At 45.3% G+C, this 17,147-nt stretch overlaps 1 protein-coding gene and 1 long non-coding RNA gene across 12 annotated transcripts in view; one reads left to right on the top strand and one right to left on the bottom strand.

The window, feature by feature from the left end:
- Positions 1–6,666, top strand: part of PLEKHO2 (pleckstrin homology domain containing O2) — a 29,367-nt gene extending 22,701 nt beyond the window's left edge. The window contains exon 6 of the mRNA XM_075044962.1: positions 1,869–6,666. Coding sequence (XP_074901063.1) covers positions 1,869–3,107 — 1,239 coding nt within the window. The 3' untranslated portion in view covers positions 3,108–6,666. The remainder of the gene's footprint in view (positions 1–1,868) is intronic.
- The window catches only part of LOC142038960 (uncharacterized), a 46,779-nt gene that overhangs the window by 21,143 nt on the left and 8,489 nt on the right, over positions 1–17,147 (bottom strand). For 7 of the 11 annotated variants that reach the window (XR_012652758.1, XR_012652752.1, XR_012652754.1 and 4 more), the window contains one exon: positions 16,092–16,217. The exons of 1 other annotated variant lie outside the window; for it this stretch is intronic. This is a non-coding gene — a long non-coding RNA (uncharacterized LOC142038960). Of the gene's footprint in view, positions 1–12,437; positions 12,453–14,948; positions 15,135–16,091; positions 16,218–17,147 lie in introns of those variants that run through there. 3 more of the 11 variants (XR_012652760.1, XR_012652759.1, XR_012652757.1) reach the window with 3 other exon arrangements.

Here is a 17,147-nt window from a genome sequence, read left to right as displayed (position 1 = left end):
TTCTTACTAATGTTTGATTCCTGTGATTTATGAAAAAGTTTCCACAGACAGACTGATATTTTAGCAGAGCATTAATCTCAACCAAGGAAGGTTTTTAAATCAAACCTTCTTTCTTCAAACTTCCAAGACTCTGACTTATGTGTCTGCACAGCACACAGATGACCCTTGTGCAGAAAATGAGATGCCCCGAGACTTTTTACTTTGCATAGAAATGGAGGGAGAGTGTCTCTTCTATAGAAAAGCATGGGAATGAATCATAGATTCCCATCCACTCCTCCAGAAAACTGCAGAAGAAAACATGACAAAAGTCACAGCAGCGATGAAGTGTGGATTCTCTGTTGCCTAATATGGGTTTGGTAAGGTAGGAAGCCCTTCCCTAGGCACTAAAAAGATCTTTCTCCCCTGCTCAGCTCACTATTTTCACGAGATGCCTCCAACAGTAATATCCATAAGGCCTCTCACCTTCAGCCAAATTCAGGGGAGACTAGCTTACAAATTCAGACACAGGAATGAGGGGAAAGGGAGGGGATACAGCCTGCAGAAAGATGTGTATCACGGCTGCTGGCTGCAGTATTGTGAAGGAAATGGGATGAACAATGATTTTCAGTGCCAAAGCAGGCCAGGTGAGGACGGGTCAGGGCCAAGCCTCCAGGATGCAGCTTGCCTCTGCCTCTCTGATGAGCTGGAAAGGCAAAGAGAGACTTTAACTAAATTTTCTGCACTGCAGGAGTCTGGCCCTGGCTGCAGCTACGCCTTCGTGTGGTTTTGGGTTCCATCACACAGGAACTGTCACTGCATTTCTCCCTCTGGGGCACTGAGCTTACATGCTGCAATGTCTTTACTAAGTCCATCCTTTTTAGGACAACCCCCCCCCCGAGTGCTTTGCACACAGCCTGTGGTTTGAAGGAGGTTTAACCAGCTGACGCTTGGCCCCGGTAAGACAGGGATGACATCGGGTTGGAGGAAGCAAGCAGAAGGCAATGGTATTACAATAGTATCCCTGGCCAAGCAATCTAAAGATCAACTTGTTTTATATGTTCAAGTAAAAATACGACAGTTGCAAAAGCAGAAAGCAGGTGTGCTTTGGGTAGGCATGCTGTAAACAAAGGGGTAGAGGGATCCAGCTACCACAGGATAAAGAATTAAATTATAGCAGAGCTGACCGCTTAGCACCCACAAGAAATAAGGTTATTGTGGAACAGGCTTTGAGACGTTCTTCTCAAAGGAAGTAGTAAAATAAGTTCTGTGCTTTTGTCCTAATTCTTGATTGCTTATGGTTATCGGCTTTGATATTCTCATGCAAGTTGCTGCACTATCAGGCAGAAAATAACTTGGCAGCTAAATGCTCATGACATTCACAGAATGTGTAGGTCTGGGGAAAAAGTGGGCCTATACAGGGGGATGGAAGTGCTTCGCTCAATGCATTCAAGATTTGCTGCAATGTACGTCACTTGACCCAACTTTCTTGTTTGTTGGGTGAAATGTTTGGGACTCGTGATTATCATAGCCCATTAAATTTTAGCAGAGCAGATCACACTGGGTTTCACTTACCAGATTATCGCTGGTAGAGCTGGCTACTGCTGTTAAAGGGTAGCACAGGGTGGTGCTGCATGGAAGAAGCGCAACCTCCATAGATTGCTCTTGAGCTACAGAAAAAGCTGCTCTTAAAAGAGCACCGTTTTTGTTATCAATCAGATTCTCCTTGCAGTTTCGACAGATTTAAGTATAAATGGGGTGAATGTGTGAAGCAGTAACCCCTTGCTTGCCATGCTGGTTGTAAGGGTCTTGCACTTTACCTTGAAGTTAAAGGATGGAGCACAGGATTGATGATGGGATAGATAGTGAAAAAGTTCTCTCTTGTATTTCAGGCTGCCAAGTCTACATCAGATGGTATCCTGCGACTAGATCTGGATATAGTAGACAACGGACCGCCAAACTTTGATTCCACTATCAGGGAAAGTGACAATGCACCACCTCGGAAGGAAACTCCCAAGCCACCTATGCCACCTACAAAACCCACTGGCGCAAAAGAAAACCAAGATGCAGAGAACAGTCTTCCTGAGCAGGAACATAAAAAACCTCTGTCTCCTCTGTTGCCTCCAGATAAGAAGCTTAAGGAAGGCATAGCATCAAAGGACAATGTAAATGCCAAGGAAGAGGACTCTGTAGGCCCAGAGGAGAATGTGGAAGGATCCCAAGCACCAAATGAGGAGAACAAAGAGAACCTCATTGACGTCAGCAACAGGGGCATAGCAAAAGCTCCAATTCCTCCTCCTAAGAGCGTGCCAGACAAGCTAAAAGTAGCTTGGGACCAGCCAGTCCCTGAGCCTGAAAACACAGAAGACTTGAAATCGTCAGGAGATAGTAGCAAAGACAACCTTGCTGAGATTGCAACTGCAGATGTTACAAAGCCCCCTGTTCCTCCTAAGGTCCTGTCAGAAAAAATGCTAGCCACAATGAACTCCAGCCATGGTGACCTGGAAGCTGGTGACTGGGAAGACCTGGAGTCTGGCAGCTCCAAGCCCCCAGTGAACGGGATCGCAGCCGGTGAGGTAGCAGAGGTCACATCCCCAACAGCTGAAACTGAAGAAGGAAATGGGAGAACCTCTGCTGAGAAGGAAGAGCAAACTTCAGCAGAAGAGACAGAGACTTCCTTAGCTACAGAAACAGGCCATGAGAGTGTCAAAGGAACTATTGAGAAGCAAGGGTCTGTAGAAAGTGCTTCAGGTCTCAAACTTCGCAGTTCTTCTCTGGGAGACTTGCTGTCTGATTCCAAAAATACACAGAGAGCACCTCCAGGCCAAGGTTTCCCGAAGGATTCCCATCAACACTTAGCTAAAATGGAGGAGAAAGTTGCTAATGAAAGGGAAAAGGCAGAAAAACTTCTGCAGAAGGTTTTACGTCAAGGGTTGGAAAAGGCCCAGGAGGGGAATGGACCCCCAGTGATGGCAGAGACATTACTGAATGAGGCAGTAGAACAACTTCGGCAAGCTACACAAGTTTTGCAAGAAATAAAAGGTCTTGGAGAACTGAAAAAAGAAGCAACACAGAAACAGAAAGAAAAGCAAAAGGATCTAGTGACTCTTTATAGGAGAAGTGCTCCCTGACATACTCTTCAAAGAGACTTCTTTCTCAAAATGAAAGCTAAACATTTGCCATTTATGATTTGTACCATTGCTAGGCCAGTGTTTAAAAGGTGGTGTTTTGCTGTGCACACACCACGTTTATGGGACAGAATCGAGCTTTGAATTATAGCATCTTTCTCTCTTTCTTCTTGCTGTACATACCAGTCCAGTTCTAATCCTCTTAGCACAGCAGAAGGTTACAGGACGTTGAACGGTTTCAAAAATGTGAATGCTCTTTAAGGACTCTGTCCAAAGTCCTTTCAATGGATCAGGCCTTAAAAATTACTGGTAATCAAACCAAGCCAGATTTTTGAAAGGAGCAGAATGGCTATTCTAGCAAAAGCCCCTGTCTGTCTGTATTTACAGACAAGCAGATACCAGATTACACTGGCACCTATCTGGTTTTCCCAGTTAAATCATTTAAGGATAAATGTAGTCAGTGTTTGTTCACTTGCTGGCAAGGTTTACCAGACCACCTGGCCCAGGGACATCTAGGAATGTAAATATAAATGGTATAATCTTCTCCAAAGATACTCATAAAACCACATCCACAGTTAAAAAGTGACCTCACACAGAGGCAAACAAAACTGGCCAACTCCTGACTACAAGTAGTGTCCTCAGATGTGAGGCAGCTTCACGAAGGCACTCTTCTGAGTCTGGCTGTGCAGAGCTTTACGTGTGCTAAGCACTGCATCAGTGAATGCAAGTCTCAATGCATCATCGCCAGGCAAGTATTCATTGTTCCTGTTTCATTAATAAGGAAAGTGAGGCAACAAGGTTACACTTGGCCTTTGAAAGAGTGTCTTCTAGCAGCACAACACGTTCATTATTGAGGACCATACCTGTCTGGTAACTCTGAATCCTCTCGTCCTAGTTGGGAACAATTAGCCAGGCATTTGGAGAACTTGTGTCCAGGAGATCCCTAGGAGCTTCCTAGGAGAGCTGTCTTTAAGAATCTTTTGGGATATGTGTGTTCCCTTAAGCTGTAGGCTTGCTCTCTGTGTTGTCTTGGGATGTTAACTGACAGGAGCATGTACACCAGACAGCAGGTCTGGATGAGATCCCCCTTCCTATTTAACAGGTCTCTACCTTCTGAGTCCTGGCTAGCCTGAGAGCCGTGGTTTGGCACAGACGTCTGTAACTGAAGTACATGGAGGGAAAGGCATTTTGCACGCACAACTTAGGGGCTGGTCCCAGTGGCTTAAGTATATTAAAATAAAAATGCATTGCTACAGAAGGGTGTGAGGAAGGCATTGCAGAAGGCTCTGGCACAATTCCCATAGCTTCCCTGCCCACCTGCTGAAAGCAACCACAGTTCCCGTGGTCTTTAGTGATTACAGCTGTGATAAAATCATGTCTTTGCACCGCTGCTGTATAGCCCTGTACCTGAGCTGGGTCCCCTCCCCTTTTCTCTGTAGTTGCTCTGAGGAGAATCATATGACAGCCCGCAGGGCTTCTCGTTTGCTAGAGCCAGACTCTGGAAGCACAGAAAAGGTCGATCTTCCCAGTCTGGTTTTAAGGAGTGACATGCTACCTAAGCTTTCTTCTCTTGTTTGCCAACACTGCCCTCTTAGCTCACCCATTTCTTTTTCTTCTGTTCTTTCTTTTATAATTTCCCAGATTCCACAAGGCTGTAATGGGCTGCAAGCACCCCCCATGGCAGCAACCCAGTAAAGCTTCATCTGAGCCTCTTAGGCTAGGCAGTGGGCATTTCAGGTCTAAGCACAGAAATGTTGGCTTTGGGCTTCCAAATACCCTGTTTTTCACCACCCAGAGCCAGCAAGACAGGTAGTGACTAGAACCGATGCTTCTGCCTCTTTTGATTAAACCAGCCTTGGTTTCACTGGTCTGTCCCCCTCTCAGGACAGCCATAGACATCGCATGGGAATTCACTCATTATTCTCTCACGTGGAAAGTTCTACACAGTCAAACGCTCAGGGCTCAGGTGCCAAAAAGCTTTGCTTTGAGACAAAAAGTTTTCTATGTCCTAAGCCCACTCCCAGGCACACAGCCTGGAGCAAACTTTGGATCTGTGTCATTTGCTGCTGTAGATTCAATGTGAACCATGGGTCTTACTTACCTTTCCAGACATGCTTAGGACAAGGGCTAATAACACAGACAATACTCAGTGCCTATATGCTATCTAAATGTATTTTTCTGCATGTGCACTTTTGTTTACCGAACACTGTGTGGTATGAATGTGAGCTGTCAGAACCTGGTGTGCACTGGAAGTCGAGGGACATCAGCTTCAGGGAGCAGGCAGGCTTTTGCAAGATGCAGTTCTATAACAAGAGATAAATTAGATGGGGAAAAAAACAGTTCACACTAACAGGAATATACACAAACCAGGGCAAACTCTGGGTACAGGTTCATATCCCAAAGCTGAAGCCAGTCCTAAACTCCAGGGTGGGCAAATCAAAGCCTGGAACTGAAAACCTAGGAGAATGGAAACAGCTCAAGGGATAGCTCAGTCCCCTAATGTATATACAAATGCTTTTGCTCTCCCAGGTGTTTTCTTGAGGCAGTGTGTTCTGTGGATGCCCATCTGGCAAAGCGCTAATGAAAATACCCAGACATCCCTATCTGTTACAGCCAAACCTACAGGATGTGCTTATATTTACTGTATATTTTTATATTATACTAAATATTCTAATGAATAAATGTCTGACATTTTACTGAATTCCCATCAGTAGGAATCTTGACAGATAACCCCCCCCATATCTGTTAGGAAATGGGCAAGTTAAATCATTTTACAAGCAACAGCTAATTACTGTATTTGCTGTACTAACAGAACTTAGTAGATTTGTATTATGTCTTGTAAATACGTATAACTTAAGTAAGTGGAATGTCCGTAGCACCCAGTAACTCTATTGCTGAGAACTCTGTGTTAGAGACTCTTTGGTTTTAACTGTTTTTTTCTAATAGGGTTAGCAGTTCATCCTAAAATGTCTAGCTGGGCCGTAAGCCTGATTCACCTGGACTTTGCAGGAAACAATGCATCATGATCCTTCTGCAGTTTTCCCACTTGTTCTTCTCATTCTGGTCATGAGCCAGGCTCTGCCTAGGGCTGGAAACTGCCTTCTCGGGTGTTTTTACATGCTCCTCTGAAAATGGTAGTGCTGGTCAGAGTCACGAGACAGGATCCTAGTCTGCTCTGACCTCATACAGCAACTCCCATCTTCAGTGTGCATCCTGCCACCGTGCACTTTTTTTTAGGTCTCCCTTTAAACTTTCATTTAAACTTACATCTAATTTCTGGTTGCACTAAGGCTGTTTTTTTGTGCCTGAAAACCCTCTGGGCATGGAGTGCTGGGGTGTGAGTCTGTGTTTTGGGCTGTGCCACCAGGTTACATGTCTGTGACAGGAAGGAAGTGTGTTTGCAAGCAAGCAAATGTGGATGACTATCTGAAAAGCAGCTGCTGCAGCCCGTCGAAAGGCAGCACTTTGTCTCCTGCTTGTAAAGAGCTTTGAGATTTGGCAATAAAACTGTCTTTTAAATATCAGCTGTTTAAGAGCCATTTGTCCTAAACAGGAGCAAAGAAGAGCCACCAGGAGTGGCACATTGAGGCTTTGCTCTGGAGGAGGACGTGCTGCACAGGCTGGGGTGAGCTAGATGCTGTGCTAACCACAAGCCTGGAGGAAGGAGAAGCACTGGGGGCTCTGACTGGCACTGAGCTGGAGCTCTGCAGTTCCTGAGTCGCTCCTGACTCATCCCGGCCTGCCAGCTTGGCTGCCCTGGCCAGAAAGCACGGCTGAGGCCAGGATCTGCTCCTGCTCCTTCTGGAAAGCAATGGGAAGCATCCTCATTGCTGGAGACCTCACCAAGTGCAGTCACCAGCAGTGCTGTCTGGGCTGCCCTTAATATCTTCATGTGGACTCTCTGGTGTCTACAAAATGTTGAACTCACTCTGATGAGCAACACCAGAGCCTCGTTCCTCTGTCCAGATGCCAGTAAGCTACAGGAAGATAAAAAGCTGGTGTCACAGTGACTGTTTCCCTTCTGCAAAAACTGGGTAGAAACTGGTCAGTAGGTTCAAAAGTTACGGGAAGCAGGGGAAAGAGTGCAAGTATACACACCATCCTATTACACAATCTTGGCTTCATTTGGGCAAAAAAATGTGCTTAGCAAACCCTCTAACCCCTTGCTGGGAAGGGGGCTGTTCCTCAAAGGAATCTCCAAGACACGGGGTTGATTTCTACAGATACACTGTAGAGAAAGGCACTTGCTTCCTCTCACACTAAGAAAACAGACATCACATTTTGGCCTTAAATTGATATTGGTAAGGAAGTGTATAGCACTACGTGAAACTTGATTTAAAAACACCCAAATGAAAACATACATAGTATTGGCATATGAACCATTTGCCTGACTGCTTTTAATTCAATGAATAGTTATGGGTTACTGGTTCAAGAGACTGCGTAATTTGAAATAGAAAATGCAGGTCCTAGGTTCTGTCCAGTGATCCCACAGAACTCAATAATTTGCAACTGAAAAAGAGCAGAAAGAGCTCTTCCAGTCCCAGAGTGCCAAAAGATCTACTACAGCATTGGCTAGTCTACTCGGATGAGTAATTATTCTTGCTATTAAAAAATGTGTGTTTTATCTTAAGCATGAGTCATCAACAGTGAAGCTCTCCAAGATTTCCCCTTTCCAGCTTAAGAGTTAGAAAATTGCAGTCACAGAAGATATCCATCGTCTTAGAGAATGGAGATCCCCGTTTTGTTATGCTATGCAAGTTCACATACTTCAGAAAGCCAGTGCTTAATTTATTCCAGGAAACTTAGTCACCGTGTTCTTGTGCCTTACCTCACAGCTAAGCAACCCACAATATTCCTGTGACAAGTGCCGATGTGATGTTAAAAGCATTAATGATTTCATTCTCAGCAGCAATCCTGCTGTCTGAAGTCAATGCGAGGTACTTTAAGCCATGTATTTTCCATCTCTTCCTGGGTATCTGAGACCCAGTCCCACCACCTTCACTTCAGAGAGCAGCTGGAGGCTTAGCCCTCGCATCTCCTGCTGTGCAGCGTTAGTCCCCTCTGCCTGAGCTAGCCCGGCTTGGCAGTTCAGAGGTTGTAAAACACATATGAGGAAACGGTGAAGAAATACTACCTTAGTGCAAAGATGATACATAAAGCACATGTATTCATACCTATAGAAAAAAAAAGAAAATACGGAATATTGCAAAATGACATTTGTAAGAAGTTGTTACAGGAGGGATGGCTGTCAACAGCTTATCACATAGACTAGTTAAAGGGAAAAACACAAAGTTGGCTTAATTTGCAGCAAAAAGATTGAAGACTTCTATTTAGAAGTCTCCCAGGCCCAGCGTGGATGTATTCTAGAATGGGATCCACAGGGAGACCTCCATGACTGGGATTTCTTAAGAGCAGATATGCAGGGAAGGTGGGTATATCTCACCCTCTTCTGCATGGAAAGGTGGATGAAACTGTTGCCTGAAGTCCTTCCCAGCCATATGGTTTCTGTGGGACACTGGCAGAAGCCTCAGCAACCAGACTCAGGGGCTAATAAACCCCACAGGCTATTCAGGTCTTTAACCCTGTTTTCCCTCTCGCTGGGAAGCTGTGGGATGACAAACACGGTGCCCTAGAAATCCCCCGTAGACCCTGCTCACACCTCAGCCTGGCCTGCTCTCACCAGCTTTCTCCTCTTCTCCTCTTCTGCTCCAGATTTCAGTTCTCGTCTCTCCTGACTTTCCCATCTCATGGGCCTTCTCTGCCAGAACAAGTGATTCCTAGAAAGCTCAGTGATGTGTTGATAGAAGCTGTCCATAAGTTTTAGTTGTATCGCTGCCAAGAAAACCTCCTTACTCTTCACCCCTGTTGGATTTACAAGCCAGTTTCTACATCCCCATGGGGTATAAGTTTACATTTTGGAACGTGGGCATTTTTCAAAGTCAGGAAATTAATTTTAAAATTATTTGCTCAAAATAAATGAATGAATGGAATCAAAATGCTGGGAACCCAAGCTAGAACTACATCCATTTTTTTGACTAAAAACACTATCAGTGCTTCTTTTATAGCATCTTCCAGTATGAAGACCTGAATTCTGCCTTGCTGTGCAAGAGACAGTGGAGCTTCTCACCCCGCAGAATGAAGGCAAAGGCACAGAGCATTGAAGAGCTGGGCTCCAAACCCATTCTCCTGCAGCAGATACTTTTCTTTTTAATTGGTGCAGTAGTGACATTTTGTAGCAAACACTAGATGACCTGAACATTAGATGACCAGATTAAATGCTCCTACAAACAGCAAACAAAAAAAACCCCCAAAACCCAATTCTAAGAAATTGTCCTTTGATGACTTTTCTAACCCTTAGCAGGGATAGGAATGGACCTCCAAATCCTGCTTTCTTTGGGCAATATGACGGTTAAAGAACTATTAGTCCTAGCCCATAAGTGGATAAGACACACTGTGCAAATACTACAGATAGCTGTTAAATCTACCATATTGTTCATTTAAAATAAGAAATAAGAACTTGAAGTATTTTGGAGATGTTCTGGGGGAAAAGACAAAGCCATCTGGAACAGAGACTGTAAAGGGTGTGTACTGGAGAAGAGATCAGAGGTAGGAAGAGGACAAGATATGGGGAGGCAATGCTAAGTACTAGCTCCCATTCGTGGGTAAGGCTGTGATATATATGCAACGCAAACAGATCCAAACTCTCCTTCCCCTCAGAACTACACAGCAGGGTCATATCCAGAAATGAGGATATTTGAAAGCTGGTTACTGGCTTTCCATTACCTGTTATTGAAACATTGAATTCCCTCTTGGTCTTTAAATAGTTTCAGATGCTTGGTGAAGTTTTTAACTATATTAATATTTTTCCCTCCCACCCAAAAAAATTCAAGTAGTTTTGAAGCAAAATTATTTTTTCCTTCTGGAGAAACCTACCTTGCACAGAAAGAAATGCTTCTTAAAGGAGAAATGTTAATCAGTTTTAGATGCAAGTTATCTAGCACACCACCACACACTGGGATATTTATCACTGAAACTGATAAAACACTAGAAAAATCTCCAAAAGTCCAACAGATATGCAAGCCAGTATGACTAACTGGGTGAGGATCTGTGCAAACAAAACTGCAAGTTCCTCTACTACTTCGTTCGCAACAAGAAGTCAGTTTTGAAATACTGGCAAAATATTCCGTGTTTGTTTAGACCACATCACCATGACAGCAAAGCACTGCCCAGCTCTTCATGTATTGTACATCTTTGCAAGAAACAGTGGTGAAGGGGAAATGAAGCTCAAAGAAAAAACCATGGCCAGATGTCACATGGGAGATCACAGGAGATACAGATTTGAACCTACGTTCTCCGGTGCCAGTCCCCAGCACGTGGATAACCTTCCTGTCCAAGCAACAGAGCCTCTGATCAGCTCTTTCTCTGGAGCAACACTGAATTTTCAACAGCATGGGTTGAATTTCCTGAGCGAGGCAAAAAAATGCCACTTGTTTTCAACTGCCAAGAAGTAAGGAACTTCTGAAAGGTCATCAGTTCAAACAATAGTTATGTATTCGAATGACAGGATTGCTCTCAGCTTAGCCACGCTTCTCCTTTTTTATCCAGGTGGGTTCAAAATCACCCACCTCCAAGGGTAGAATCAGGGCCTCACTGGCATTGCTGGTGAGAAAATTTCTGGCAAAACGTTTTCAGGGCAAAACAGCAACCCAAAACTGTTAATAGAGGACTACAGATGTGGAAAAGTGTCCTGGTTTAAAAAAAATGTACAAAAAAAGCTTTGAAAAGTTGACATTTCAAAAGGGGACAGTTTTGCTCTGCAGCATGAAAACACAATTTCAACACTTAATTTACAATTTCTAAAAGTAGGAAATTACATATTTTCATGGAGCTTATATGGTTGCTTCCTGTCTGCTTAGAGAAGCTTTAAAAATTTTTAATTTTTTTTACTTGCTTTAGATAGGGGAAGAGAATTCAAACCCTTGGGAAGGCTGAGAAGATGGGAAAGCTCTTTCAGTCTGACCTAGGCAGACAGAATAGGATTCCTGTGCATTTCACTCAAAATGGGGCCCAGAGATCCAGCCTGGCTTCTCTGCTCCTCCAAGGAGCATTGTTTCATTCTCAGATGATCCAGTCAGGCCGTTTGTTTTCGCTCAAGACAAGACTAGCTGCAGAGGTACAGGGTTGGTTTTTTTAAATGAGTCTGTCATTGCCCAGAGAGAAAACGCCATTTTCTCAGACAATAACAGTAAACTTACAGATGTCAAAAGAAGCAGTCCCTAGAACTTCTTTAAGGAGTCTGGTCTCAGTCCTGTGACAAGTTTGCATTCAAGAGTGTCATGTTCTTCTGGTAAACAGCTCATTTGGAATTAAAGCATTTTCAGTGCTAAAAACAAGAGATGTGAATTTGGGGGCTTGCAGCCAAAGCCACCATTCCTATAGAATAGAAAGAGCACAGGCTGTTCTCTACAGCTCTGCGTGCTCCTCCTCTGCTCCTTGTGACAGAAGGCAACCTCCACAGCAGCCCCGTCCCCGTTAGACATCACCCCCGTGGACTGTGAGACACGTCAGCAGAATAGAAGGAATTTTTTGGCCTCCGAATCAGGACCCTTGGAGGACCCCTCCCATTCACCACAGTGAATAACAGCAAATTGAAATGCAGCCCCTGCCTACCCCAGTTTTCTGGCATTTAGCAGACACTTGCATCAGCTAATTACCACCAGTCTTGTACTACCCAGAGCTCCCAAATACTGCAACAAACTTCTTTAGGGAAGAACATGGTATCTGCATACGATGCCATTAATACCATGGGAATAGCATCTGGGTTTGAAGATGTAATGTCCACGGGTTGGTTCTGCACAAATGCACTGATGAGGGGAGCTAGCCCTTTGGGTTTTGACCCCAATTGCTAGATTGAGCAAACAACAGAGGCCAAGAGAGTTTAATTTTCTTTTTTTTTTTCAGAGCGGCTAGGTGCCCAACGGAGTTACTGTGGCTGTAACTCTGCTGTGTTACAAGCCATCTCCAGCAAGAAGGCACTGGAGCAGGAGGTAATTGAGGGTTGGCTCCCGGAGGGAATTTTCCCTTAAAAGGATAACTACATTGTCATGATGAAACCAGCTTGCTTCTACTGCCCGCAGAGCTTTTTGCAAACACGGTTGCCAGAGCTGGGGGCGGCGGCGAGTATTAACAGCAGACAGCTAGAACAGCAGGGCAGTGGCTGCTCCTTAAATGTTACAACAGGAACTCCAGCATCTCTCAGCCATGCTCTCCTGTGATGGGCAGCAGGACATGTAGGCAGCCCCAGAAGGTCGCTTCAGTGCCGCGTAACAAGAGGCCAACTCCTGCCATCTGCTCGAGGTAAAAAGAAACCTAAGTAAATGAGGGATTGCCACCGAAGAAAGCAGCTTCACAAGAAGTGCTTGTGCTCAAAATGAGCAATATTTTCAGAGAGGGGCAGGCAGGATGCCAGCTGAAAGCATACCAAGGCCATGCAGGAATTTTTCCAATTAAATATTTTTCCACCAGAAAATAACTAAAACCCCAGCTTTTCATGTGAGAGTCCCTGGAACAATTCTGATCAATGCTCGTTAGATGAGATCAAGGAGAAGGATGAGAGAGCAGAAGCCTAGGGTGGCCTCTTGCCCAGCAGCAGGCTGCTGAGAAGGGAAAGCCAGGTTTGAGGCCAAGCCCCCCTCTGCAAGACTTAGACTGGTGATCTGAAGCTCAGCTTCCCATAACCCAGAGGAAACCGCTTTAACTCTAACACAACCCCTGCTCCAGGCCCAAGATACCTTCTTGTCCCCTGAACAGCCCACCCACCTGGAGCTTTGCACTGTGCTCTCCTGTGCAGTGCAGGAAGGACTGCACTGTGGTTTTTACACGGAATGAGGCTGAAATGGGAAAGCCTGGGTTTGGCCCAGTTGTAGTGAGTGGCAGGCACTGGTTCCCACCTCACAGCTAAAGCCTTCCTGTGCGGATTTTGGGTGAGGTTTTCAAATCTGACTCATGCTCGTGCGGTCTCTAACACAGAATAACTCACCCATCGTGCTGCAAGAGAAGAAACCAGGACCCAGTGTTTCCCTGCACCCTGATGAGCTAACAAAATATGCGTGAGTGAGCAACACACAGCCAGATCTCAAGTGAGCAGAGACTCCTGAGCTGGCAGCCCAACAAAGGCTTACACAAAGTAAACCACCATCCCTTCCTCTGAGGACTGGCAGCCTGTTACAGAAATCCAAGCAGCTATAGTCCTTATATTACAGTGGGGAGTCAAAGCATGGGACAGAAGCCTAGAGAGCTGGTGAGACGGACTTCTGGTCACCAGCAAGCCATCATTGCTGGAAGCAGGATCTCCTAGCACTGAGCACCTTTAAGAGACGGACCACCAGCAACTCCCTCCAGACCACAGAGGTCAGCTCAGGAGCTGCAGTAACTGCAGCCGTTCCCAGCTCTGCCTGGTGGTTGCTCCATCTGGTCCCAGCCTGTTGCTACCCCTGTGAAGTGTCCGCTTGAAATAGTCCCATTTCAGGAACTCTACAAGCAGCCACGGAGATTCAGCACACTTCCTCTTAGCTTTAGGGGTAGAAAACTTTTATTTTCTAATCAGTCTTTCTCTGTAGAGAGACATATTAAAAGCTTCAGCAGGATAAGTGCGTTAGTGCCGATAAACAGAAACTCATCCAGAGATTAACAGCAGAAAGCTGGAGAATTACAGGTGTCTACAGGCACAGACTGGTTGCCGTTTGGCTTTCCCTTTCTATGAGTAACAGCATGAAAATGAGTCAGACTCTATAGCTGAGTCACAGTGAGTGAATATAAACTTCCTTTTCGGACCAGGAGAACATGGGCAGGTGGAGGAAGAGCTCTGTATATTCTGCCCTAGATAAACACAGCATGGTGCATCCATGGGGCTGTGCAAGTCCTGCTCTGGGGCCTGGGATCTGCAACCCTGTCCCAAAGGAAGACCCTGTGGTGGAAACATATGATAAACATACAACAACATCTGCCTTCTGTTTCCTGTGCTTTGTACAGATTATCTCTCTCTACAGATAACCCTGTCCTTCTCGAAGAGAAAGCTGGGGTTTGTGCTTTTTGAACACCACTGAGACCAGCTACAATGTGAATCAGCTCATTCTATGTCTGTTCGCAGACCATGTGCATCACCACATCTCAGCATCATCTGCTAGACACTAAAGCAATGTGATTACACATCTGCCCGGGATTGTTTGTTCCTTCATCCCTCCTTCTATGAGCACATTGCACGGAAGCCAGAAGCAGGACAGGCAAAGCGCTTTCTGCATTCACGTGTGCTCTCTCCACAAACAGAGCAAAGCTGACGCCCAGCTGAGCTCCCCCACCTCCTCTCCACTGATGTCATTATTTTCCATGTTGCTTGTTGTGCCCAGAAGTGAGGAAGCCCCTGGAATGCAGCAGCCAGTGTAGGAGCTCTTCCTGCACCGATCACCAGCAACTCTAGCAGCAGACTTTAAAGGGAAGCCTGGTGGGCTGCAATAAAATAAAATTCACCAGGCTGCGATTTGACATCAGCAGAGCTCCTTGTAAAGCACATGACACCGGCTGCTGTCCCAGCCCCCTCCCCCTGTCTCCAATTCCAAGAGCATGAAATTACTCATTAGGCTTGGAACAAAACTCTTTCGGTGCACTTGCATGTGGCTGGAGGCAGAGACAGATGTTTCGGGCTCTGGAAGAAAATTGCTGAGAGAGAGAAATGAAACGCTTGCAAAGCTGCACTGCTGCCTCCTAACAGTGTGCTTTCCTGCTCCTGTTGCACCCCATGGTTTACCATGGGGTCAGAGAAGAAGGGAGTGATGACATCACAGCTTAGCAACCCTTTGCTTCCACTTTGATTTTATTAAATGCTCAAACACAATATTTTTCGTTTCGCTTCGGGTTTTGCATTGAGTCCTACAGCATGGCATAAGAGCAGCTCCAGGCTGTGCCTCTGGCAGTAGGTTTCAGCACTTCAGGCTTATGGTTATAAGATCCTACATTTCAGCTGCACTTTTTGTCCTGAAAAAAGCAGGGAAGAGATTGCCTTTAGGAGCCAGACAGTCCTTAGAGGCCCAGGAAGCAGAGGATCCTCCCTCTTTTTACACATGCAGGAAAGAGAGCATAAAAACACTGCCTGCAGGCATGTCAGCAAGGGGATTAGGACTCAGTGCCCAATTATGGCTTGGTTTATAGCATGCAGCCATTCCCACCTCCCATAACCAAACACTTGCTCAGCTAACCACATTTGAACCAGGGAGAGTCAGGACCCCAGCTCCATCACACCATTTCTCTTCTCAAATTCAAGAAGGAAGATTTTCTGCCCTTTTGATCCTTCCCTGCTACACTTGCTTTCCTTCACATAGTAGATGTTTTAAGAGCATACTAGTCTTATATTCCTGGTTTTGAAAGACCAGCCTCCACTCTTCCAGTAAGGTGTACTGTTCAAAGCAAGGCCACAATGACCACTGTGACCTGATCTTCCCTGTGAGATAGAGGTTGTCACACCAGTAATCTCCCAGCTACTGGTCAGACCTGGGACTCATGCATTAAGAAAGTTTGAACACAATGGGCGCATATAGACCTCCTTCAGCAAAGCATCACAGAAATAACAAATTCCTCCCCTCCCCCAGTATTTTTCTAAGATATAATTCAGGTACAAATGATACTTGGCAGGTATTTTTTTGCTTCTCTTGTATTCCTGCAGGATAGATGTCAGCCCAGTTCTCCACAGCTGGAAGGAGAATATACTGAGTTGGAAGATATAGTGAACCTGTGTCAGTCAGCTCTATGCAAAGGTCAGGGATCAACAGGAGTGACGTGATCATCAGGAACAACCCTGGTGACAGTGCTAATTGAGTGTAAGCTTCACTTTCAAAGCTACATAGAAGCTAAGCCCATTTATCTTTTCAAGGGATTTAAAGGTCTATTGGCTCTGGGAAGTGACAGTGACGGGAGAGGGAAGTTCAAAATCACCACCTGAAACTTCCAGTTGATGTTAACATGGATTGAATGGTCTGTGTCAACTACATGCAGCACCATCTTGCTGGGCAAGACTCGCTCACCCACCCTCTCTGACATCTCCTGGCTTCCTTGAGACTTTTCCTGAAAAACAAACAAACAACAAACAAACAAACCCTTCATTTCTCTAACATGTGGTTTCCTCCCAATTCCATAATACTGGATTATTCCTAAGCCTAAAACAGAGAACATCACTTTGTGATACAGGCTGCTTCCTGAACTAGGAGCAACAGCTCTGCTGAAATACCTCATTCTGCGTTGCCTGAAACACTACACAGGATGAGCAGAGTCTGGGAAGACAGGAAAAATGGAATTATAGGCTTGTGAAATGGACACTGACAAAAACCTGAAGTGTTGAGCTCACTCAGATGCCGTCTGTGTTTAATCCAGTCATCAGACAGTCTCTGTTTAACTAAATAGTTGACTTCAGAATTGGGCCTGAATTATTATTGGCAAAGCTTCCAAGCTCCACAGGTCCCTCTAACAAGCTGTTCCTCTGTGGAAGCCTTGCAAGGAGATGAATACACCCTTTGAGGAAAGTGCTGGATCCCTTCTCAGGCTTCCAGAGTGGGTTTGTTGAGTCCTGTTAGGTGTCCAGGGTTTCTGAAAGCTTCATATGTTGACTGTTAGAAGCTACAGGGCTGATGTTTGTGTGCATTGCTGGGATGTTCCCAGAGTTTTGGCTCGCATCATGTCACAGCAACAGAGTTATCAAAGAACGCACCAAAAATAACCTAGTCTACAGGACAACTAAAAGCCTAGCCCAGACAAAAAATAAATAAGATGGAGCCACACATGATGCCATGTAGCCAGAGCTGTAACGTGTGTTCCATTCTAATGGAACACATCTGAAAACGCAGTTTGCAAACCAGGCCACAGAGCTGGTATGGTTAATCCCTTTCATACCCACAGCAGGGACATAAAGAGCACAAACATACAAGTCCTCATAGCATCAATGGCAGCCGTGTACCACAGTGCCCAAAGGATCTGGTTTTAGGTGCTGCCATGCAGAGC

This window comes from Buteo buteo, chromosome 13 (assembly GCF_964188355.1).
Source record: "Buteo buteo chromosome 13, bButBut1.hap1.1, whole genome shotgun sequence".
Taxonomy (NCBI): domain Eukaryota; kingdom Metazoa; phylum Chordata; class Aves; order Accipitriformes; family Accipitridae; genus Buteo; species Buteo buteo.
Note: the sequence above shows the minus strand (reverse complement) of the source record. Positions and strands in the feature narration are given on the sequence as shown.